General features: G+C 32.7%; 1 protein-coding gene across 1 annotated transcript in view; it reads right to left on the reverse strand.

Annotated features, from left to right (window-relative positions):
• LOC114335746 (baculoviral IAP repeat-containing protein 6) overlaps nt 1–27,360 on the reverse strand; it is a 214,717-nt gene that overhangs the window by 85,482 nt on the left and 101,875 nt on the right. Inside the window, exons 11-16 of the mRNA XM_028286039.2 lie at nt 20,260–21,309; nt 16,468–16,755; nt 13,964–14,189; nt 6,310–7,199; nt 2,432–2,696; nt 1,341–1,561 (exon numbers count right to left, since the gene is read on the reverse strand). Of these exons, the coding sequence (XP_028141840.1) occupies nt 1,341–1,561; nt 2,432–2,696; nt 6,310–7,199; nt 13,964–14,189; nt 16,468–16,755; nt 20,260–21,309 (2,940 nt within the window). The remainder of the gene's footprint in view (nt 1–1,340; nt 1,562–2,431; nt 2,697–6,309; nt 7,200–13,963; nt 14,190–16,467; nt 16,756–20,259; nt 21,310–27,360) is intronic.

Consider the following 27,360-nt stretch of genomic DNA (forward strand, 5'->3'; position numbering starts at 1 on the left):
AGGAAACATTAGGTTAAGGTATGTATCAAATAAAATCTATAAATTTGTGGATTAATTTTGGCTACCCTAATTTTGCTAGTGAGCGTTCCTCGAGATATTCGAAAAAAAATCATTTAGTTTCTAATCTAAAAAAATTTACAAAACCTCAATTTTAAATTTAATGCCCCGTATTAAGGAAAATGTGGGATATTTCAATAAATTCCGTTTTAAATTTGTTATTTTGATGATGCAGAACTGTGGTATTACCAAAGTCCATGGAATGACCTACGGAATGGACGTGTTTAGCTAATGCACAACGATCTGGATGAAGGCGTGAATCGCTTTTATGGAGAGTAATCCTAGACTTAAGTTGTTTAGATGTTTGACCAATGTACAACTTATTACATGAAGAACAGGGAATGCTGTAGACTAAGTTACTAAATTTATCTTTTTGTGTTGTAATCCCTTTTTGAAAAAAAGGTTGTTAATAATTGTTAAAGCTGATCTGTGAGCCACATTGATTTTAAAACAATTTTATCATTGTTACTCTTGCTTTTATCTAAATTATTATAATTAAAAAGGTATTAAGAAATATCTACACTTCTCTAAGAAATTAACGCACCACCTCAAAAATGGATCATTTTTGATGTCTCGGAATCGGACAACAGGTTTAGGAAATTCGAGACATCAAAAATGTCTCAATTTTAAGATGGTGCGTTAATTTCTTGGAGTAAGGTATTTAGAATTCGAGTATTAGAAACCCTGTCATTGCCTGAGGATCAGGATCAACAGTATCATCAGGATCAGCAGAATCATCAGGATCAGCAGAATCATCAGGATCAGCAGAATCATCAGGATCAATAATGTTAGTGGCGGGGAAGGTGTTAAGTCTTCATTATGGACTGTATTAAACAAGATCTTATTAATTAATGTGTTAGTCATATGTTATGTTATAATAGGTAAGAATTGGTGATCAATATAACTTTTGTAGTATATCAATGATTTTGTTTGATGATTCTGATTTTCATTTGTTTCACTAAATTGGCTTTATCAGACTTTATCCAGTAATGTGATTATCAGGTAAAAATAAAAACAAAAACGATGAGAAGAAGAGTCAGAGTGGCAGGAAAATGGAGAGACAAGGACAATGAACAGGTGAGCAAGATAATGAGAAATGGATAGAATGAGGAAGGGAATGAGAAAAGGAAGAAGAGATAATAAATATGTACTTGGCTTTAACGATTTAAATATTATGTAGATAAAAATCTGGTAACAAATAAATCTCTTTAAACCAAGTCACTTGTAGAACACATATATAATTGAGTTACAATATATAATTAAACTAGAACTAAATGACTTACCTGTTGACTTGGTAACGGTGTTTGAACCAATTTACCCAACAATTTTAATAGTAAAATTAACAAATCTTCGTATGACACTGGTCGATCTTGCTTATTCGAGTCTGAGCCTAGTACACTGGCAAATATATCGCTAAAGGCGTGGTTCATAACTGTTTGTTTTTCACCTATACTTATACACTTAACTCTTTCTGTATTTATCACGTAACTATGAACCAAAGATGCTAAAAAATGAAACAAAAAACATATTAGAAACTGATTTTACTACTAAGAAATCCGGAATATCAACATTAATTTAATTATCAAAGTTCGTTGTAAATCAAGTAATTTGATTATATAGCAATATCCATCTTGCATTACACTATACAAAAGGAGAAATTGCCAATGCTGCATTGAAAACGATTCTAGTCTTGACCTCACTAATATTTTCTCCACTCGTTTTGACTCGTTGATCCTTCCGAGCCGGATTAATTAAATCTTTTAACTTTTTATAAGAAGAAAATTGTATTTTCGGTGACAATTTAGGAAAGGTATTTCATAAGTGATAATTAAAATTATTTTCCTCAAGTAAAGGGTAGAAGTACTTTTTTGGTGTGGATTTGACGGGATATCGTGCATGAATCGTATCACCTGACATTGAACCTGAAATCCGTAGTTTCAATGACATTTAGTTCCAAAAATATGGCGCCAATTGCCATACAGCCCGTGAAAGCATGGCTTTACTGCGAAAAAGATTCGGTGAACAATTTATTTCACCGCTAGACGTTTTCCTTTGGGGCTGTCTAAAGTCCAAAATCTGCATGAATAAACCGGCTACGATTGAGGCATTGGAAGCCAATATTAATCGAGTCATTGGTCAAATATCAATCAAAATGCTCGAACACGTCATCGAGAATTGGAACTTCAGAAGGGACCATCTTAACGTCAACATTTGAAAAAATTATCTTTAAGAAGTAATTGTAAAGAATGGTTCTATTGTATGACAATAACCCTTTGCAAATAAAATTCATTTTTCATTGTTTTTTCTTTTTGAAAAAAGTATTTCTAAATGAATCGCCCTTTAGTTATCGAAAATTAAATTGTGAAATGCTTACCTGTAGCTTCCAGGGTACTCATCGCTATGCTCAAATCGGAATTAGTAAAATCTAAATACAACATAGTTTGTAATAATTTACATTGGGCGTCGAGGGGACCTAATCTACACGCTACTGAACCTGACGGCTTCGTTAATTGGTAGGTAACTTTTAACAATGTAGACTTTAGCGTATTGCCCAGTTTGCTAGTAGGACCGACGACGTCGCATCTCATTTGCAATCTAACTAAAAAGTCGTGGAGTGCTTTGCACAAAAGAGGCCCAGCCTAAAAATGTATAGTTTATGTATATTTTCGTAAAGACTTTAAATACATCAAATTTTGAATTTAACACTTTATCAATCTTTAAATATTGTTATTTTTTTAATTAGCTAAATACAGACAGTAGATATTGGTGAGCGGAAAATCCTTATTGGGAGCGTGAGACACATACTCAGTAGCCTCAAAAAGTGAACGTTTGGGCAGGTATTATAGGTGATATATTATTGGTACTATCAGTGGCGGATCCAAGGGTGTCGTGACCCTCCCAGACTAAAATAAATATCAATTCAATAATCCTAAAAAAAACCGAGAGCCGTCAAACAAAAAAAATTGGGCCCCATCCAAAAAATAATTGAAAACCCACTTATCCTAGGGGTGGTAAGACTAAGTGACCTTGTATCAGAGAAAAGTAATTAAATCTCCCTTAAGAGCCATGACTCCCCCCTCCAAAATTTCTGGATTCGCCGCTGGGTACTATTGACAACTGAAAAATATTTAAGCTTGGTTGGAGACGAAGTTGTACCTTCGTTGGTAAACTTAGCGAATGAAAATGCAGCAGGTCGGAGCAACATTCCACTATGCTCAATGGTAAGAACTTACTTAGTGCACACCTACATTGGATCCGATTTTCTCCGATCAGATCAGATCAGATCAGATCCGATCCGATCCGACAGGCGGTGCAACCGCGGGAGGTGCAACCTACATTGGATCCGTCTTTCTCCGATCAGATCAGATCCGATCAGACCGGTTTTCCGGCGAGGGTGCCTACATTGGTTCAGTAATCTTCCGACCACCGACCACCGACAATGAGTTCCGATGAAGATGTGTTAAGGAGATGATGAATTTAATATATTTAAACATGTTAGCTTGCAACCCCCAACTTGCACCCAGTTTGAAACCAGTTTGAAACCAGTTTGCAACCAGTTTGCAACCAGTTTGCAACCATTTTGCAACCAACTTCGGAAATCGGAATGAAACCAAACACTTCTCGATGAGAATAGGAGAAGCTACTCCCGACGTCGGCCGATATCGGATCTGATCTGATCTGATCGGATCGGAGAAAAACGGATCCAATGTAGGCACTCCCATTTAATACTATGGGTTTATTTTTTATTCCGACGTCGGCCGACGTCGGATCTGATCTGATCGGATCGGAGAAAAACGGATCCAATGTAGGCACCCCCATTTAATACTATGGGTTTATTTTCTATTCCGACGTCGGCCGACGTCGGATCTGATCTGATCGGAGAAAATCGGATCCAATGTAGGTGCGGCCTTTAAACGAAATTTTGGGAAAAATGCAATAAATGCATTGGGAAAAGGTTCTATTGAGTGGCCATCTAATCACCAGACCTTACACTCATGGATTTTTCTGTGGTGTTATTTCAAAAGCAAAAGGGAATATTTCACCTCAAACTTTAAACAAAGTAAGGGGCATTTTATAGAAGACTGTTATTACCAACAAGAAGGTGGAGAACATTTTAGGCATTTATTTTAATAGGGTTTTTCAACGCTTCTGATTTTTTGTTTCAAGCTTATGTCATATAATATTAATATATCTAGGTACGTCATACGCCTTTGGTTTGTATCATTGGTATACATACCAATAACGTATGACGTAGATATATTAATATTATATGACATATGACAAAAGCATGAAACAAATGAGAAGCATTGAAAAGCCCTATTTCCTGAAGAAAATAAATGATTCCAAAATTCACCTTGCGTTATTCATAATAGACTCTACATGACATAATTCGTCAAGATTGGGTTGTTAAGAAACTTCTAGAAACAAAAAATACAGAGGGTGTTTCATTAAAAATAAAGATTGTGGACTATGCTAGACTTGTGTGAAGCATCATATATATTTAAATTTGTTTAAGAAGCCCAAATTGGAATTTGGCGTTTTTTATAATTTTATAAAATAAAAAATTGTGTTCCTAAATTGTATTGCTAAAAAAATTTATAAATTTTCCATAAATTGTTTGTTTCCACATTGTATAACTAAAAATTTAAGACATTGTTTCTTATTACTCTTCTACTGTCACTCTTAATGCGTCTGATATAAACTGCTCGTCAAAAGTTAGGGATATAGAAAATTATGCTGATTTTCATAGTTGATTTTTTCGGGAACAGACGGATTCCGCTATTTTTTTTATTTTAGCCTTTTCTTTAGTATTTACACAGTTGTTCAAAGGTTTACTCAAACTTATTTTTTGTACTTATACCGGGTGGAAGAAAAAAATATGTTTTTCTTGTGTTAAGTTTGAGACACCCTGTAGGGAGAACGAGGTACAAATGTGAGTATGCATCAGAATAATATTGTAGTCTTATGTTTTGTGAACATACTGTTGTTTGAATGTCCCTGATATCTTTAGAAACAAAAAAAATAGACGGTTTTGTAATTTAACATGTGTTTTAACCGAAACATAAGTTTGAGATAACGTGTGATCCAAAATTATTGTCACCATAGGTGGCTTTGAACGACAGAGTGGATATACTGGAACTATACAGTGGATGTCTATTCTTAATTCAGATATACTTTCCAGTTTACGTCAAATTTGCAGTGTACGTCAACTTAACAAGAAAAGTTAGGTTATGTAGTTTGTTTTATTTTATTTATTATTGTTACTTATAATTTTGTTAATTCTTTTTATTTCTGATTAAAGTTATGTGTTAGGCTTTGATTGATTTTTTATGTTTTATAATGTTAATCAAAATTAATTGATAAACCAATGATATAAATTCAGATTAAAACAAGACATACGTAATTTTTTGCACGGCCAGCTTTGATCCCAATAATTGTGGATCGCTCGTTACCTTGTAAGGATAAAAGGCACAAAAGTGAATATACCCCGATATTATGTTGTAGTCTCATATTTTTTGAATATTTTATTTTTTTAATTTTTCTGATATCTTTAATAACAAAGAAACTAGACGGTATTACTCTTCAATATGTTTTTCTATGTTTCACATGTGTGATGTGACGCATGTCGTCTGTTAAAACACATATTAAAGAGTAATATCGTCTAGTTTCTTTGTTATTAAAGATATCAGAGAAATTAAAAAAATAAAATATTCACAAAATATGAGACTACAACAAAATATCGAGGTACACTCACCTTTGTGCCTTTTTCTCCCTACAAGGTGTCTCAAACTTTTGTTTCGGTTAAAACACATGTTAAATTACAAAACCGTCTATTTTTTTATTTCTAAAGATATCAGGGACATTCAAAAAACAAAATGTTCACAAAACATAAGACTACAATACGATTTCGATATATACTCCCATTTGTACCTCCTCCTCCCTACAGGGCGTCTCAAACTTAAGATAAGAAAAACATTTCTTTTCTTTCACCCGGTATAAGTACAAAAAAAAGTTTCAGTAAACCTTTGCATAACTGTGTAAGTACTAAAGAAAAGTCTAAAATAATAAAAAAAAATAGCGGAATCCGTTAATCTGTTCACGAAAAAATCTACTGAAAAAATTCAACAGAATTTTCTATATCTCTAACTTTTGACGAGCAGTTTATTTTTTCAAGAACATAAATAAAGTATGTATACCAAAACGAAAAATTCTTTTTTATTATCTAATATGTAAAAAGATGCAACTACTTACCAAAATCTTTCCATTGAACACAGGCCCAGTACCAGATAGAAGATTCAAGAAAAACTGATTAAAATTCACGTGGTTCACTATGGTATTCGCCATACCCGACAAATCAAACCACTTTTTCCCGTTATTCATATTACAAACTAAGGTTAACGTTTGTAAGGCACTACACCAAGTCGTCAAGGATAATCCCGGTGTCCAAGCCATAGCGTTAATCAAATAGTTGATAGAACTGCAGTTCAAAACTATTTGAGGAATGGAACCAGGAACAAACTGTTCACACTTATTCGACGAGTTTAATGTCAACCACAATTGCAAAATGTGCTCTATTTTGGAAGGGTCATGGTTGTGGATGTTTTCGAATAAGGAGTAAAAACAGAAAGTCAACATTTTTTGGTTGTTCAACGACGACTCTGATGGTGTATTTTCAAGAACGACTGGCCAAGGGTTCAATTCGTTAAAACTCTCCTGCTGAGACCCTTCCAGCGATATGTTCTGTAACAGCAAGTGGGTGTTTTTAATTATTATCTTCTTCAGCGTTATTTCTGAGTTTGACTGAACCCCCAACTCTAGCCTCATATCCATGGCGCAAGATAATCCCGAATTCAAAGCAGAAACTTGCTTGGAGACTTTAGAGGCCGTTTTGAGTTTCTGATCTATCAATTCGTCATAATCTGAGTCTTCTGATTCAAACACTGATGGTAGCGGAGGAAAATTGTTGTTACTTAATGGTAATGGGTGGCTGTTTTTCTTAGATAACATGGCCTCTACTTCTAAAAGTTCTTTGTAATTATTTATCAAGGAGTTGGTTTTTGCTTGAATGTTAGATGGCTCGGGTGAGAATTTTATCGGTTGTATATTGTCTACATAAACTTCTGCAGGATGAGTCTCTGAAACTGAAGATTTACATTCAATATAGTATACAGTGTGCATAGTATATAGTGTATGTAAAGTATGGAAACATGAAGATATCTGTGACCTCCCCTATGATATACTAACAAAATGTTTGTTTATGTATATTAGATGGACCAGCGATTTAAACTTTTATATTTTCGATGTTGCCAAATCTCTGAGATATGCAGATAATATGCGTATTTTTAAATACAACCACCCGTATATTTTGCAATCTTCCGTTACAGTCTTTAATGGCCGATGCAGCATATATCCTGTTAATGGCCAATATTGACCATTAAGATGCAGAAATTAGTAAAAACATTTTTATTACAACCATTGATATTATTATAAAAAGAAAGTATTTTATGTAGGTATGTATGTATGTATGTAAGTAAAGTTGTAAACCAACTACGATGTAAAATCGAAATTGATGGGAAAATAATAAAGCAGGAAGCAAGGTTTAGATATCTGGGAATAGATATAACCAGTTACGGAGATGTTGAAGAGGAAGTACGACAACAAAGCTTAAAAGCAAGTAAAGAGGCGGGATCTCTTAATGACACAATCTGGAAGAACAAACACCTAAGACAAGACACAAAAGCAAGAATCTATAAAGCAGCAATTAGACCTATATTGACATACACGGCGGAGACAAGACCTGGCACATCTAAAACGAGACGACTACTAGAAACAACCGAGATGAAAATACTTCGACGAATATCAGGGAAAAGTCTGTTGGATAGGGAGAGAAGCGAGAACATAAGAAGATCATGCAATGTAGAAGACATAAATGGATGGGTGACAAAAACGGAAACAGGAGTGGAACGAACACTTTAGTAGAATGGCAGAGGATAGGATAGTACGAATATATTTATTTATTAAGCGCAACAGGCCTTGTATGCCTAGGGCTAAAATGTTTACATTTCTGATTACATAAATAATATAATAAATAACTTAATATAACTTACATAACTTATAAATTTTATTTAAATACACTTCAGTCTTTTTATACACTCCTTCACCGCCTCTCTCCATCTCCTTCTGTCCAATGCTAGGCCTTTCCATCTCTCAATGTTACTTTTCTTCAAGTCTTCATATACACTGTCCTTCCATCTTTTCCTTGGCCTGCCTTTCCTCCTCTTTTGTATTGGTCTTCGTGAGAGTACCATTTTTGGCATTCGTTTACTTCCCATTCTCTCTATGTGCCCCAAGTATCGTATTCTCTGTGCTTTGATCGTCGTCGTAATCGTTGGCTCTTGATATAATTCTTCCAATTCTTTATTGGTTCTTCTTCTCCACTGACCTTCTATTTTCACACATCCATATATTGCTCTTTGCATTTTTCTCTCCCATCTTTCTAAAAGGTCTGTTTCTGACTTTTTGAGCACCCATGTTTCGCTTGCGTATGTTACTGTAGGTCTGATAACAGTCTTATAAATTCTTATTTTTGTTTTTCTTGATACGTATTTGGATTTCAATAATGTGCGTAATGCTCCATATTTTTTATTTCCTTTAGCTATTCTTGCCTTTATCTCCCCTTCTTCATGACCATTTTCATCTATTTTGGCTCCCAGGTAAATAATTTCTTTGGCTCTTTTGAACGAGTGTTTTTTCTCCATCTATTTGTACTATGATGTTATTCTCTTTTTCTTTTTGGATCTCTCCCATTATCATATACTTTGTCTTTTCTTCATTTATTTTAAGTCCGAATTTTTTGGCTTCTGTTATTATGTTTTTCATTAACTTTTGTAGTTCTTTTTTGCTTGTTGCTAATAGCGTCAGATCATCTGCAAATGCTATGCATTGGTGGCCGTTTTTAAATATCGTTTCTTGCATGTTTATTCTGCTTTTCCTGATTATTCCTTCCAATGTTAGATTGAATGCCATTGTTGATAGTGGGTCTCCTTGTCGTAATCCTTCCTTGGTTTCAAACTTTTTGGATGTATACCCTTTCCAAGCTATTTCGTTTGTTGAGTTTTCCATCGTCATCTTTATCATCCTGACAATTTTACTTGGTATCCCCAATTCTTTCATCAGTTCGTACATCTGATGTCTATTTACTGTGTCGTAAGCCTGCTTAAAGTCTATGAACAAAGCATATAGTACTGTTTTATGTTCGTAACAGGTAGTCTGTATTTCTTTTAAGGCAAATATTTGGTCAGTCGTTGATCTGTTGCTTCTAAAACCTGCCTGGTATTCCCCCAGTATTTTTTCCGAATAATGACTTAGCCTTTTTCTTATACTTTGTGCCAAGATTTTGTAAACTATTTCTAATAGTGCGATGCCTCTGTAGTTTTCGCATAGCATTCTATCACCTTTTTTATGTATAGGGCATATTCTTGCTATGGTCCATTCTTCTGGCATTTTTTCTACTTCCCATATTCTTTTTATCAGGTCATATATCTCTTTCTGTAGTCTTTTCCCTCCTGATTTTATCATTTCGGCCGATATTTCTGTTATTCCTGGGCTTTCGTTATTTTTCAAGCTCTTTATTTCATTCTTTATTTCTTGTTCTGTGGGTATTTCTATTGCTATCTGATCATATTCAATTCCATGGTTTGTTTCCTTTTGTACTTCGCCCTTATTTAGCAGTTCTGTGAAATAGTTTTACCAGTTTTCCATTATTTTTTCCGGCTCATTTAGCAACATCCCTTTATCATCTCTCATATATGGGTTGTTTTTTTGATATCCTCTTTCCATTTTTTTTGCTTCCTGGTAGAATGATCTTATTTCTTTTTTTTTTGGAATTTTTCTTCTATTTCTTTCAGTTTGTTCTCGTTGTATTTTCTCTTTTTGCTTCTACATTTTCTTTTCATGATTTTTCTCAATTCTCTGTATTCTTCTCTAGTGCTTTCTTCGTCATTTGTGAGATTTTTGAGTCTTACTTTTCTTATTGCTTCTGCTACTTCTTGACATTCTTCATCATACCAATCTTTTGTTTTGTGTTTTCTTTTGGTTTTCGCTAGGATTGCTTTACTTGTGTTCAAGATTGCTTCTTTGATATTTTGCCATTGTTTGTCTGGGCTTGACGTTTCTTGTTCCCTGATTAGTCTGTGGGTTATTCCCTGTTCATACTTCTTCTGTATGTTGTTAGGATAGTACGAATAGCACGGGATAAGTTATCAAAAGGACGAAGAAGTATTGGCAGACCAAGAAAAAGATGGTGCGATAACTTAAACAATTTAGGAGGCTAATATTGAAGAAGAAACAGGCTTTAAAGCCTACATACAAGAAGGAAGAAGAAGAAGATAAAAAGAATGTAAAGTTGGCCACTTGGTATTTTATAAAGTTTAAAAAAGTCCTTTCTGTTTTTGTATGAGTATAGGTTTCATATTCTTGCGGACAGTGCTGAGGGTTTGCAACGACTTTTGAATGTCATAACCAGAGAGGGGTAATGGCTGTTACACGTGCACCAAATGCCGACATTAATATTCGTATCTGTAAAAAACAGATAGATCCCGAACAAAGATTCCAGTATCTTGGTTGCTGGATAACAAACGATCCTGACCACGAGGTCGAAATACGTGCTCTTATAGAGTGTGCTAGGTCCGCTTCTCAAAGAATAAAAAAAGAATGTGTGTGTACTTTGTACGCACGTAAGAAGATATTCTTCTATTATATAATAGGTAATTTAAACGAAGTAAATATACTTAAAAGGTTATTTGTACTTATTTTATTTAAAAATCAAACTAACTTTCTTATCTACCACTTTCAAAAAAGAAGAATATCTTCAAAAATTATATAATAATATACTTACAATCATAAAATCTATAAAAAAAAAAATAAAAAAATAGTAACTTGCTTGGGGCTTGAACCCACTTCACCTCTACCGCGCCGTACGAAAGTTGACGGCATTTCAAACTGCACCACATTCGCGTATACGTCATGTGGGAATATACACAAACTAAACGTTTGCACCATAAATTTATATGAATTTAATAAAATTATTAGTTTGATTTTTGTCGAAATAAAATACAACAAAATATAGAGTAAGAACACGATATAATGAGATGAAGATTTGTAGAAAGTTTGTTCGTAATCAGATTATGTAAATTAAAGCATTGCCTACTAATAGGTAACTACATTATTTTGTTTACATTTTCCAAATAGATAGGTATTGAAACTATTAGGTATTTCCAACTGAAACATTTATAATTACGTACCTGCGGCTTTTCAAAACTATTTAAAAAGTCACTATAATTATAAATTTGATTTTATTTCTGTCCACACATCAATAAAAACTAATATTATACAATATTTTTGTTTACCGATAACCTCCATATTGAACAATTATTGACAGATCATTTCAAAATTTCAACACCCAATCAGAGCCCGTATAACGACTAATACCATACTGTCGGTGTGCGCATGCGCGCGGATCAATCAAATTTTACCCTCAATCGATTCGCCGCTAAAGAAGAATATCTTCAAAAAATTTCTAATAAACTCTACCTTATCGTTGAATTTCCGATACCAATTTGTAAAAACTAATTTATTCCATATGGATATACGGAGTGGAAACATGGATTCTTGGAATAACAAATGAGACGTATAGAAGCCTTTGAGGTGTCCGAAGAATGCTGAAGATCTCTTGGACAGAGCACGTGGCCAACAACGAGGTGCTGAGAAGAATAGGTACTGAGAGAGAACTCCTAAATATTGTAAAAAACGGAAAAAAAAGAATGTGTGTGTACTTTGTACGCACGTAAGAAGTTATACTTCTATTACATATTATGTGATTTTAACGAAATTGATATAATGTACTTTAAACAGTTTATTTATATTTTATTTAAATATTAAACTAATTTTAATACTTACTACTTTCCAAAAATTTTTACTAAGACAATACCAAAAATTTAAAAAAATAAAAGAATAAAACTTACACAAACACATTGAAAAATGCCACAAAGAAAAAATGATTTCTGAACGATAAAAATTGTTGGCAATAATTTTAAATACGCTTTTTCTGAAAAAAAAAATTATATAATAAATATACTTACAATTATAAAATGCATAAAAAAATAAAAAAATAAAAACTTGCATCGGGATTCGAACCCGCGAATTTGGGGACGCTTTGATTCGTAATCGAAGCCTAGACTCACTCATCCAATTACTCATTATTTGTCATGTGGAAAAATAGGTCAACTGAACGTTTTACTGTTTGACAGTTATTCTGAATTTAAATCAAATTATGTAGTTTGATTTTTGTGGAAGAAAATATTAAAATATAACAAAATAGTAAGAAAACAATATATTAGATGAAGATTGGTAGAACTTTTGTTGGTAATCAAATTAAGCATGTAAATCAAAGCATTACATACCTACTAGATAAATAAATCTACGCCAAAAAATCATAATTTAAAAATAAAAATCGGACCTAATTTCGGATTTCTCTCTAAAATCCCCATTCTTCAGAAAATAAATTTATTCCAACCTAATCCAAATGTATAATTACAATATGATTATAATAAAAACTACTTACCAAATTAGCATGAGTCCTTGTCCAAAATAGTCCAAAAGTCCAAAAATATATATGAAAACTATTTAAAAAGGCAGTATAACTATTAACTAACTTTTGTTTGTTGTTTCTTTTCACACAAATTTCAAAACGCAACAACCATAAATAATCAAACCACAGCTTTGCCACAGCCGACATATTGAATAATTTTTGACATGTCATTTGAACATCCAATCAGAACAAAGTTATAATGCGCATGCGCCGGGATCGTAGGTTTTAACATATAAAAATTCACCCTCATATCGCGCGTAAAGAAGTATAACTTCAACAAGTTATCTAGGACATATTTATAGAGGAGAAAGATACACCTGTTTACAACTCACAATGGAAGGGAAAGTGGAAGGAAGAAGAGGTCCAGGAAGAAGAAAATGCTCCTGGTTGAAGAACAAAAGAGACTGGACAGGCATGGACACACATTCGATACTAAGTACAGCTCAACAAAGAGAGCAATTTGCTGTAGTCATAGCCAACTTTCAGTAATGGAGAAGGCGCCTTAAGAAGAAGAAAAAGATCGGTTTCATTTCGTTAAATCAAGTAGGTTTTATTACCAGTAGGTACGAAAATATAAAATTTTAAATCGCTGATCCATCTAATATACAGGGTGTCCCCGAAAATAGTGCGTTCCTTTAAGGTATGGATATAATACACAATTTAGAACAAAAAAGTCCTATAACATTTTTTTCTAAAATTAACCGTTTCCAAGAAAAAAATTACATTGTTCTCCATGTAAGTGAATTTTTATTTTCATAAATTTCAATGACAATGCAACGTAGCCTAGAAGAACTTGCTGTGACTGTGGAAATTTAACCTAATAACCCCTTGTTTATTTACTTTGATGTGTGATTTTTGGGGTTGTTGACATCGTAGGTACCTACCTGCCAAATAATGGATATGGGTTTGGTTGATATTTACATTATTTTACTTACCAGATGCAACTGACCTACAAACCTACTTTTTTAATCTTTAGATTTTTGAGTTGTGCGTTGTTGCCAGACTTAAATTTGCATATCAAAATGTATTTTCGTTTTTTGGTCAAACGGATCAATTTAGAAAAAAATGTTATAAGACTTTTTTGCTCTACATTGTGCTTTCTATCTATACCTTTAAGGAACGTACTATTGTCGGGGACACCCTGTACATAACCAAACCAACATTTTGTTACTATATTATACAGGGTGTCACAGATATCTTTGTTTCCATATTTTTCGAGAGCACGGTATAACACAAGAATTAACTGATATTTCTTACCGTTTTGTGTAAAGCTACTGGGAGAGGAAGTTGTTTCCGTTTCCATTTCAATGTCTTCTATCTTGACTGAACTCAAATCCATTGCATCCTGCAAGAAACTAGCCAAAGCAAATGGAGCCCAAGGTATTTTGCTAGATATACAAAATTGGATAAGTGCCAGCAACTGATCTTCCTTAAGAAGCTGTCCCAATTGGAGTTTCGCTAGGGTTACCAACTTGGATATTACCTACAATATAAAAATTCGTTAGGAAATTAAAAGTATGGTCCTTTTCATGAGCATTTTTCAGTGCATCACAAATTATAGAAAACAAGGTAAGTCCGTGATAATACACATTTATAATATTTATTCTAACATGACATTTTAGTTAAATCTGACAGTTGTCACATTCTATTTGCAATTTGGCATAAAAACAAATCAATTGTGTTTATGTAATGTATTTATAAAATGGTATTTTCTTTGATTTGTATAGTCTTATAAAATGTACAGATTATATTCGTAGATATATTATATAATTCGTAAATATTTTTTTTTCGATTATAGCGCCATCTATCGACAACTAGAATAACTAATAGAATAAATGTTGTAAATGTCTGTAATCACGGACGTGCCTTTTTTTCTGTCACATACAATTTAATGCGTTACAAAGAAATCGAAAAACTGTGACGCACTGAAAGATGCTTATCACGGTGACCTTGAAACACGTTATTATATAATTTACTATATCTTCAACTTTTTTTGTTGAAATATCTTCTACAACTCAAAAGAAGACAATGCAAGTCAAAATTTAAATCCGATAAGCGTTACTTTTTGAAAAAAGCGATTTTTTCTAAAAAAATATAAATTTCTGAAAAAGTACAATTTTACACAAAATTTTTGCAATAACTATCTTGGTAATCGTTTGCAAAATGAAAGAAACGTTTATTCAAACTTCTATATTAATAGTACATGAACACAGCAATAAATACAGGGTGGGCCAAAGAAAAGAGTCCACCTCGATATTTGGCAGTAGTTACTCGATTTTAAGAAAATGCTAAAACAGGTTGATTTTTATTTTTATATTACAATTTTTTCGCATATATTTCGTACTAGTTGACGTCATCCATCAGAGCGTGATGACGTAATCGATGATTTTTTTAAATGGGAATAGGGGTCGTGTGGTAGCTCATTTGAAAGGTGGTCCAATTCTCTATTCAGTAATATAAACATTAATATTACTATTTGTACGGGGTGACCAAAATATTATTTTTTGAATTAATTAATTATCGCAAAAAGAAGAATGTACTTTTAATTTATTTAACTCAAAATACATTGTACTTCTGTCAGAAAATAGAACAAAATGTTTATTTCACAAATAAACATTTTTTTTTTCGCTTAAATTAAATCACAAACAGGCCTCCACCTACCTCTTTTGATAGTTTTAACATTTAATTTAAGAGAGGAGTAATGTTTATTTGCCCAATAAACATTTTTTTTCTATTTTCTGACAGCAATAAAATGTATTTTGAGTTAAATAAATTACATACCTTCTTCTTTTTGCGTAAATTAATTTAATTAAAAATATTTTTTTAGCCAGCCTGTATAAATAATGATATTATTGTTTATATTACTGAATAGATAATTGAACACCCTTTCAAATGAGCTACCACACGACCCCTATTCCCATTTAAAAAATCAGCGATTACGTTATCACGCCCCGATGGATGACGTCACTAGTATGAAATATATATCAAAAAATTGTAATTTAAAAATAAAAATCGACCTGTTTCGGCATTTCCTTAAAATCTAATAAGTACTGCCAAATATCAAAGTGGACTCTTTTCTTTGGCCCACCCTGTATAATTAAATATACATATCAAAATTTTTTTCTTTTATCCACTAGTTTTCAAATTAAAAAAAAAATTCAGTGGGTGCAGGATATGCGGGAGGGTTCAAGAAATTCTTCAGAAATTTATATTTTTTTTTAAATAGTTTTTTCAAAAAGGGACGCTTAGCGGATTTAAATTTTGGATTTAAATTTTGTATTGTTTACTTTTGAGTTGTAGAAGATATTTCAACAAAAAAAGTTGAAGATATCGTAAATTAGATAATAACATGTTTCAAGCTCACCGTGTCATGAGAAAAAGAATATTATGAAAATCTGTAAGAACAGAGCACATTTTTTGACAAAAAACAATATTTCCACATATTGTAATTTGTCCAGCAGTGTGTCGTGCCATGGCTTACTTTATAAATATAAATACCGTATACTAATATACAATACGTTTAGTTTTCGATTAGATATAGACGACTGAAAGAAGCGCTAAAATCGGCAACATTTCTTAAACCTTTTATCGTTGTTTAATCGCCGAATGACGGTAGAGGACGGATCGACGGAGTAAGAATCGGCGAGAATCAGGCGTATTAGCGTGGGAAGTGTGGACCGTCTGGTAGTCGATGGCGTGCAGTGTTGCCATTTATAGGTCGTATATCTAATTTAAAACTGAACATGCTGTATAATACTTACTTTAAAACACAAGAGCAACATGTCTGCACTACAGGAATGGTCCATGTATAAAATTAATTGCAAGAGACCTTTGGCTACAATTAAACAATGGTTATTATCAATATTTTGTGGAGTATTGAATAAGGGATGTTGTTTTTCTAGAGCCTGTTCCTTCTTCTCTTTGGCTAGTCTTCCTTCATCTTGCAGCTTTTTAATGGATTTTAGTCTACCTAACTTGTCATGGACTATCATACTTTTCAAATTCTGTGTATAAACAGGACCTCCGCCGACAACAATACTGGAGTAGGTCTGAAAATGTTAATTAGTTAAAAAATAATATACCAAATTTTATTTGAGGTTATGTTGACTCTAAAACGTATTGTCTATACCTACAGAGTGTTTTATTAATAATTGGAAATATTTTAACTGTAGATTTCTGGACTTAAAATATTAAGATTTAACCTAAATTACCTAGTCCAAAAATGCTTCCTAAGAGAGCTAGAGCTCTTTGAAAATGGCATCTTGTAATTAGTTTTTTTTAAATACCTCCAGAACGCTTCTATTTAGAAAAACGAAAACTGGTACGCCTACTTATTTTTCAGAGATAAATTGTAAATTTCTAGTATGTACCGGCATATGCGTCCATTTTGGGTATGGCAACGGTTATTTTATCGCATAACTTTTTTGTCCTTAACTTTTAAACATTTTTGACACTGGATTAAATTGCGAGGTATTCTAGTACTAAAAGGTACTCTTGCTTTAAGTCGGTAGGACACACAGTTTTCTAGAAAAATCAATTTAAAAATTTTCGTTTTTTGAATTTGAAAAAAAAAATCAAAAAACGGTGTATTATACCAACTTAAAGAAAGAGTAACTTTTAGTACTAGAATAATCTAGTGTCAAAAATGCTCCAAAATTAAAGAGACAAAAAATATTGCTATAAAATAACCACTGACCTACCCAAAACGGACCCATATGAACGGTACTAAAGATTCGCAATTGATGAAATCGATCCATCTCTGGAAGAAAAATAAACGTACCAGTTTTCGTATTTCTAAATAGAAGTGTTCTGTAGGTATTTAAAAAAAAACTCATTAAATTGTGCCACACTCTGAACACCCTGTATATTTCCACCCTTGCAAAGTACTTTGACAGTTTACTAAATTAAGGGGACAAAACAGACAATTTTTAAAGAAAAAACAAATAAATTTATGGCTATAATTTTTTTATACATTGTTAAGAAAGTTTCAATGTATACAGAATTTTTTTTAATATGTAGTTGTTTTTCACTACTGCAGAGGGCGTCTTCCAAGACATGCATTTTAAATTGGGGAGACACTCTTCTGCCTTCCTGTAACATTTTTTAAATTCCAACGAGATTCAATTTTTGGGACTTAGAACTAATAAATAAATCTCTAAAAAATTATTTTAAAGTATTTTTACTGTAATTTTATCGAATAATATTGGTTTGAGCAATACAAGCTTCATTGATATTTTTCGACCAACTGGCTCTCCAATTTTTATCCCCATAAGATACATGCAGTGTATCAGTAGATTTTATGTTTTGCCGAGGAACTGGGCAATTCAGAATTGTTTTCTGCACTATACTGATTACCTTTAAATTGTCTTTTAATATTATGCTTATTTCGATGCCTCCCCTTACTTCAAATGATCACCATCCAGGCATTTTTCCAGATTGTCAAGACAATAATTTTCGATACATTTCAATAATTTAAAACACGTGCCCCCTTTAAAATCCAACTGTCCAGTTGCAGCGCACACGTCGGGCGTCGCGCTCGTTGTGTACAAACGAGTTTTAGCTCAAGTAGATAGCGTTAAATACAGCTATAAGTTCGTTTCTATTTCCAATTTCTTAATAAAATTTTAGTACAGTATATAATAATAAGGAATGTTATTACGTAAAAAAAACAAAAATCTATTTTTTTAAACTTAAGAAAGTAGAAGTCCTCTTAGACAAATATAAACTATTTAGTTTGTTTACAATCAAAACTTTGAACAAACATAATCAAATATGTATTGTTATATAATTTTAAGGGGAAAATTTAGAGAATTCATTTTATGCCAAAGACCACGAGATGGTAAATTTTTCATCGCCCTGTATATAGCCAAAATTTGTAAATAATATAATTAGTCGTAAGCAGTGTTTCGTGGTAAAGAGGAAAAGTGTAGTGATAAAGATTCTACGAACGGACTTCAACAATTCAAAACAATGGAACTAAATTACGATCGGTTTTAGAAAGTGGATGTATTAGCGGTTGGAGTGAACAATAAAACGTTTCTAAATGGTTTCCTCGAAAGCAACGACAGTAAACAGACTTGTTTAGTTTTAGAAAAGAGGGTTTTTTCTAGGATATAAGAAAGAAGTTAATTTTAATATCTTCTGGAAATTTGACAAGACAGAAAATTTGTATACAACACTATTGGTTCTTAAGAACTGGAAGTAGGGAGGTAATGTTGAGAGGATGCTTGTGATTGGCGAAAGAGACCGATGGAGGGAGAATAGAATGGTTGAGTCTGAGTTTGATGAGGGAAAAAGTTTTACTGTGTAATTAAGATCTGAAGAAGCCATTCCAGTTTGGAAAGTAGTGATTTTGTGTAAAGTGGTTAATTTGGTGGCCGTGTAAGCAGATTTCTGTTGAGACGAAATCGTGATCGAGTCGAGAAGTAAAATCTCCTCGTGTCCGAATAGAATCCAGTTTTCTGTCTGGAACGAGTAGCCGGTTTGTATCAATTTTGCACAAGATATCGAGCTGAGAGAAAAAATCTTGGAATTATAAAGTTTGATATTGTTTATATCCAGTCAGAGACTAAATTGAGGAGAGATTTCAAGCGAGTGTTGTCTTGTTTGAGAAACAGTTTGAACAAGAAGAACAGTTGCAGCATCCGACGAGCACGTGTGGGAGAAACGAGGACAACACAATCCATGAGAAGAAGTTAAGAAGATGGATAAGGTTAGTCAGATTATTTGTGAAAAGAGAGAGTTGTTTGATATTACATACCATATTTGTTTTTTGTCAATTTAACAGTTTGACAGCATAATTTATTACTTCATAAATTCATAGAGGGCATAACGAGGGGTTCGAGCGAAAACCCGATACCTAAAAATAACATTGTTTCGAAATAATCGCGATTAAAGATTTTAGGAAGTTTGAAGAAGTTTTCAAATCGTCATAGAAAGTTTAATGACGATTTGATTGAACTTCCTATGACGATTTGAAATCTTCTTCAAACTTCCTAAAATCTTTAATCGCGATTATTTCTAAACAATGTTATTTTTAGTTATCAGGTTTTCGCTCGAACCCCTCGATAAGTAATATATTTAAAAGGTGAAAATTAAATTTTGTTTTTTTTTTATAATAATAAGAACAGTCCACCGAAACATTTAAATAAAATTTTGTTAAAAGAAAAGGAGATAGTAGAATTACAGATTATGTATTTTTAGTAGATAAAATATTTTTACGAGGGAACAAAGTTTTACCATACATTTTGAATCTTATATTTATAGTATAGTATATGAATAAATAATATTTATAAAATGTATATGATTGTGAGCATATTTATTTTCCTTGTTTTGTCCTGGATAAAGTAAGCAACGCGAAATACTAGAAGCCACAACTAAAGGTGATATATTAAAATCAATTAGCCCTGAGAACATTTTTTTATTGGGAAGATTTATTAAATTCTGATTTTGTTTCCATGAGTAACAATTAAATTATTAATTAATTAATTGAATTGATAAGATGCTGATCAATCTCATAACTGAGAGAAAATATAGAGCATAATAGTATTTACCTGTAAAGTATTGGTAGATGGTTGGGCCACCCTTTTGCAAGTTTTCTTCCTGTTATTCCCTTTTGAAGTATCCAGATTCCTAGTGCCCACCATTTCACCCAGCACCCAATTCCACCTGTTGACCGAAGTAGATGAGGCTTTACACAAAGTTAACTGGAGTGAAAGAAACATCAGCTCCCAAGACAATAGTGGCAAATCAATAGTAGCAGCTAACAGTGGCCTTCTATTGGCTGTAAGCGGAGTGAGAGTGTCGTACACTATTCGCAAAGCTGCATCAATACAAGCGCTTTTTTCAGAAGACTTTCGACTTAGATATGAGAGTAAAACAAATAACTTATCTTGAGGGAATCTTTGAATGCAGGAAGTTGCGAAGTTTTCTGCTAACGTGTCGGCTAAGAAATCGCCCCAAAATAGCGACTTCCCACAATTTTTTTCCAAAAACATTGCTCCGAGTAGCTGTAACCTAGAAGGTTGAGTCATACATAGACCTTTGAAAAATTGCTGACATTCACCTTTCGACATTTCAGTTGTAGCATCAATAGATAACAGCACTTCTAATAGACTTTCCGCTATTGATGTTAGTTTATCGCTGTAAATTTCAGAATTTTGGAAACTTGACGAATTGGTGGTACCTTCTATTCTGGTCATTACGTTTCTTATTATATTCAACTGGTACTGATACTTTATGCTCTCTTGATATGCTCCGAAAATTTTGTTGTGCTCAGCGTTATTACCAGTGCCGTTTCTGTCCTTCAAAATGTTCATATACGTGGCTAGATGAGCCGCGTTCTTCATGTCGGATATAATAAAAGGCTGTAAGAGCTCTTTCAATTTTGAACACGCTAAACTATATCGACAGCTGATGTCTTCGAAGAGTTTCGACAAAATTTCGAGTTGTTTGTCTAAGTCTGAAGTTGGTGCATTATTTGTCGAAGTTTGGGCAATGTCGGGACAGATTTCATCCGGCATTACTGTTATGTGGCCATAGAAGTATCCTAGAGGGATACGGCATCTGACTGTTGACATTCCGTAGCGACCAACGACAGTTATCTGAAAATTACAAAAAATTAATTAAGAATGTTAAAATAACAACAGATACAAAAATTTTTAAAAAAGTAAAAATCTATACACCGAAACTGTAGCTGTAGGATGAATAATATTAACACATATAATATAACTCTCTGGGGAACATGTAAGCCCTGACGTAATCCACAAAAACAATTGAGTGGTTCATAGCTACATTCATCATACGCACACCAAGTTCAGAAGGAAAACTGCTCGACTTAGAAGAAGAAATTAAGAAAATAAAGTGGACAGTGGGAGGACTGGCAGAAAAAGAAAGTAGTATTTGATATCAACATTTCAAGCACATTTTTGTGATTTTTTTAAAGTGTAATAGAATTATTTTATTTTTAAATTAAATAATTATTTTCAGTACAATTCAAAGAATATTGTGACGTGATTTTGTCACCCGACTGCTTTCAGCTCCTTGCCTATTTATTATAATTTAACAGAAAGGGTCTTGTTTACCGAATTCGATTTAAGAGGGTATTACAACTTCCTAAATTTAGGATCCGATATTTAGGATGTCCTGAATTCAGGATAGTGTAATCGCATTTAGGATGGTTAGCATCCTAATTAGGACGGTTTCCGACATCCTAAAAATGCGATGTACAAGCGTACCATTTTGTATGTACCCAAAACAATAAAAATGTCACTGGATGCTGATAATAATAGTGACATTCATAATTAATGGCACATATATGCCAAGGACGCAAGAACGCTCAGTGGCCCTTCGTCTACTGTTTTTAAGGTTTAGACCGGCCTGTATCGTCGCCCCCGTTAGCGAAATTATTCCGATTCGATATTTTGCAAAAACTTACTCAAAAAGAGGTCCTTATAACAACACATAAATAAGCTACAGTCATTTGAAATGTGGTGTTACAGAAGAATGCTTAGAATAGCATGGACACAGAGGAAAACGAACACGGAAGTACTGCGAGAAATGGGTAAAGAATGCGAAATAATAAACACAATAAAAATAAGAAAGTTACAATATCTGGGACACGTAATGAGGGGACCGCGATATGAAATGCTAAGACTGATAATACAGGGAAAGATAAGAGGCGGAAGGAGTATAGGAAGAAGGAGAGTGTCATGGTTAAAGAATTTAAGGGACTGGTTTAGATGCAGTTCTATAGAACTCTTTAGAGCAGCGGTGGATAGAGTAAAGATAGTGATGATGATATCCAACCTCCGATTAGGAGACGGCACTTGAAGAAGAAGAATTTCGCCGTGGTCGAAAAATTGTTTAAACAATATTTTAAACAAATTCACAAAAATAATTTTTTTTCATTTCTGACAATTTTTGTTAGATAATTTGAGTCATTTTGAGCAAAATAGGTCTCTTGTGATTTTTCTCTAAAATTGGTCTTTGTCAAGTTATACGCGATTTAAAATTTGAAAAATGCGAAAATCGCCAGTTTCAAGGCTTAATAACTCGATTAAAAATTATATTATGAAAGTCAGAAAGCAATCAATTCAAAGTTTAAAATCCCCCCTTTAAGATCCTGAAGAAATATTTGTCATTATTTTAATACAAAGCTGTTATTTTTAATTATTAACAATTAGCGCTGTAGTCCAGACTGTATCGTCGCCCCCCTTAGCGAAATTATTTCGATTAGATTTTTTTGCTCAAAGTTACTCAAAAAGAGGTCCTTATAACAAATGCACAGGCTGCCAGGCGGTGCCGTAGTCGAAAAATTGTTTAAACAATTTTTTTAAACAAATTCACAACAATCATTTTTTCCACCTACCTCTACCGAAAGTATACTTTTCCGGACCTGATTGTAGGGAGCAAAGTTGTACTTTTCCTCCTTAGGGAGGAAAAGTAAAAGTGACGTCATGGTATTTCATTCATGAAAAATAACTTATTGACGCCCTGTATAATATCTATTTTCTATTACGTAAGTATCTATACATTTTAACGTTTATTTATAAAACACCCTGTATTTTACAGAATGGTAAAAAACAGTAAATTGTTGTTTTGATCTAACAATGTTTATTTTTAATAATTTGACTTATATTTGACAGATGACAGTTATATTTTACCTACTTGTTAGTTTTAGTTCTAATAAATTTTGTTGGTTAGTTACATAAATAAATTAAGAAAAAATGAAAAGATGACTTGTTATTTGAGGAAGGTGGAAAAACCATATGTATAACATGGGAGTAAAGTGCCTTTTCCTCCCTTGAATGATTACTGCCCTCCGCTACGCGTCGGGCAGTAAACTTCATTCTCGGGAGGAAAAGTAGCACTTTCCTCCCTTGTTATACAAATAGCTATTTCACTTCGAACAAATTTTTTTCAGATAATTTGGGTCATTGTGAGCAAAAAAGGTCTCTTGATTTTTCTTTAAAATTCATTGTTGTCGAGTTATACGCGATACGCTTAGTTATTAAGCCTTGAAAATGGCTATTTTCGCATTTTTCAAATTTTAAATCGCGTATATCTCGACAACAATCAATTTTAGAGAAAAATGACAAGACATCTTTTTTGTTTAAAATGACCCAAATTATCTAAAAAAAATTGTTCGAAATGAAAAAATTATTTTTGTGAATTTGTTTAAAAAAAATTGTTTATAAACATTTTTTCGACCACGGCACCGCCTGGCACCCTGTGGATTTATTATAAAGACCTCTTTTTGAGTAAGTTTGTGCAAAAAAATCGAATCGGAATCATTTCCATAACGGAGACGACGATACAGGTCGCTCTATTTTTACCTGCTTTTTAAAGTTTTACCTACTTAAACCCAAGCCCTGTGGTTTCAACACTTGTTTATAATTTACGATCCTAAATTTAGTGTAGCGTAATCGCGAGGATTATCCTGAATATCGGATCTGAATTTAGGATAATGTAATACCCTCTTTATGAATGCATTTAAAAGGGGGACCTTTTTAACAGGTATATTAACCTCGATATTTCTTTCTAGAAAATGCTTATTTGATATTTATGTAAATAACCATTCGATTGTTATTCTAGAATAAGATGAATTCTTCCGTAATAATCTTTCTTATTCTGGAACATTGTAATAATGTATTTTTGGAATTAGTGAGTTAGTTGTGAATTTAAATACGTCGGTGTACTGTGATATGTATCGAGCGCGATATATTTTTGTACATAATTGTAATTATGTAAATAAATTATTAGACGTAATGTAATAAATAAATTAGATATCGTAGTTTGTAAAATAAAAGATATAAATTCAGTGTCTTTCATTTGTTTAGAAGTAAGTTATTAAAAATAAATAAAGTCAACTAAAATTAAACTTTGTGCCTAAAAACATAAATAATAAAATAGTAAAGTCAACCGCGTAAAGACAGTTTTGTAACAATATTAAAAAAAAAAACGGATACCTCACCTCACAAAAAAACGGATTTTGCGGTGGACGTCAGAACTCGTCAATATATCATGTGAACTAAATAATTTAAAAAGTTTTTATTAGCTTATGAGTTTCTCGAGGTAACGTTGTCGAGTTTTTAGTTTTAACGATTTTTGAGTTTTTGGCATCACTCAGAAGTCACAATATCGAAATTTCTTTCAAAAACTCGATGAAAATCAACATATTTATCATTGTTAAACAAAAAATAAGCTTACAACAACAAAAAAGAATGTGTGTGTACTTTGTACGCACGTAAGAAGTTATACTTCTATTATATAATTTCAACGAAATAAATACACTTAACAGGTTATTTGTAATTTATTTAAATATTAAACTAACTTTCTTACCTAAAACTTTTAAAAAATTTTCATTAAAACGATACCAAAAATAAAAAAATATATATGAATGTCCGGGATTTGAACCCGGGACCTATCGATCTCTGGTGCAATGCTCTACCAACCAAGCTATCAAGCCCCTTGTAAGTGACGTCTCAGATATAATTACATATCACGGTGACAAATAGATCAAGTGAAGTATAAAAATGTTATAATAGATATTTTTTATTATCTTACTTCCGAGGAAGACAAATCCAAAGACACAAAAATTATAATAAATAATACATTTACTAAAAACACTAATATATTCTTTTAATGACTTATTTGCGCTGACAGCTCTGATACATACAGATACTGTCTGTGTGCGCATGCGCCCAGGATTATAAAATTTCACTCTCGATCGTAAAGAAGTATAACATCAAAAATATCTCGACAGCCTTACCTCAAGAAATATCTAAAGAATATCTGTGTAAAATATCAGGTGGATTAGTCAAGTATTTTTTTAGTTACAATGTCCACCAATTTGAGAAAAGCAGTTTAAAGTTTTGACAACTGTATTTTCATTTTCTTTTTTGTCTGTCAAATCGTAAAGTAATGTACGCCGCAATGTTTTTGAATCGCGGAGTAATTTACAAAAGAGAAGGGGTACAGCTGTTAAACGTTTCTCACTACGCTTAAACACGCTGTGGCGAAGCTGCAGCGAAGTTGCTTTATATTCAACATGCTGTTGAATATAAATTTTCAGATAATATTCTTGATGTATGTACTTTCATTTAAAATAATAATGAAAAACCAAAACAGACTAGATAGACCTGGCAGAGCCCAAATGGAATATAGAATAAAATAGACTACATATTATGCAACGACAGAGGTTGAAGGTTACAGAATTATGTTAAACACGATAGGATAGCGATGACAGAATGCTAACAACAGGAATAAGAATTAATACCAACACAGAAATAAGAAAACTTATTAACGCCAGGCAAAAACCAATAAATATAGATGAACTAAAATAGAAAAATCGAATGCGAACAGACTGACAGGAGGTACTGAACTAATAGACAAAAATTAAAACCTTCTAAATCTTAAACAAAAATTTAACGAATACTATAATATCAGTAGCAAAAGAATCGACCCATAATAAAACAGATAAACTACAAAAACTCAGTAAGGGACACAAGATTTAATAAAAAAGAGACAACAACTTGTACCGGGTGTCCCAATAAGAATGGCTCTCGGCCATATCTCAGGAACCGTTTAGAGTACAGCTTTGAGAAAAAATATTTATAACAAAAGTTGCCTCAGGAAAGCCTGGAAATTATTTTCATAATTGTAGGTCCACCGCTAGAGGGCGTAATTGAATATCAAAAATTAAAAAATCAAAATTTTACAAAATTTACCTAATGAAAGGGCACTGGAAATCCAATCATCGTATTCTTCGTAAAATTCTGCGCAAATTTGATTTCACAAGTTTAAGTCTACCTTTGCAAATAAGAGGTGGGGGTGAGTGGGAACCTTATTATGAAAAAATGGCTGTAAGTCCGGTTCTGATAAATCGAATTTTGCATACTTGGTCTTGTTGAAAACAACTCTTTTGCGTCAATGTAAGTGTCTTATTTTAGAAATAGCCTAATAAGTAATATGCAAGCTAGGAGGCGTTATTTAATTATTTTCAGAAATCTAGTTTTCTTTGGAAAATATTAAATACAAGTATGCATTTTTAATCCAGTATTGCAAAATTAGACCAAATTAGCAACATAATACCGAATACCGCATGTCGACACCTTTTTTCTATCTTGAGATATCTTAAGAAATGTCTAAATTTTAAACATAACTGTTACTGTCACCGGCAAACGAGGTTAAGGAAAAGTAGTGTGCTATGGAAAAAACAAATAAACATTTTCCAGATGTGAACGTATATAATTAATTAAAACAACAATAAGACAAACAACACTATAAAATATAACAAAGAAATAAGACCTACCTAAATGTTCAAATTGTTGCCCATCATTTTCGATGCAAGCATTTACTCTTTCAAGAGTAGATTGAATAGCAACAGATTTAACTGTTTTAGACTTTTATTTATGGGGACGGACTAAAGACCTTGTTGTTGCCGCTAGGCCCACTGCGCGAGAAAACATGATCTAGAATCTAGAGAATCCGAAACGCCATTCAAAGCATTGAGAAAGCAGAAATTGAGACTGCTGTTCAATCTACTCTTGAAAGAGTAAATGCTTGCATCGAAAATGATGAGCAACAATTTGAACATTTAGGTCATCACTAAGTAAGTATTTGCTTTTATTTCTTTGTTATATTTTATAGTG

This window comes from Diabrotica virgifera, chromosome 6 (genome assembly GCF_917563875.1).
Source record: "Diabrotica virgifera virgifera chromosome 6, PGI_DIABVI_V3a".
NCBI classification, from domain to species: Eukaryota; Metazoa; Arthropoda; class Insecta; order Coleoptera; family Chrysomelidae; genus Diabrotica; species Diabrotica virgifera.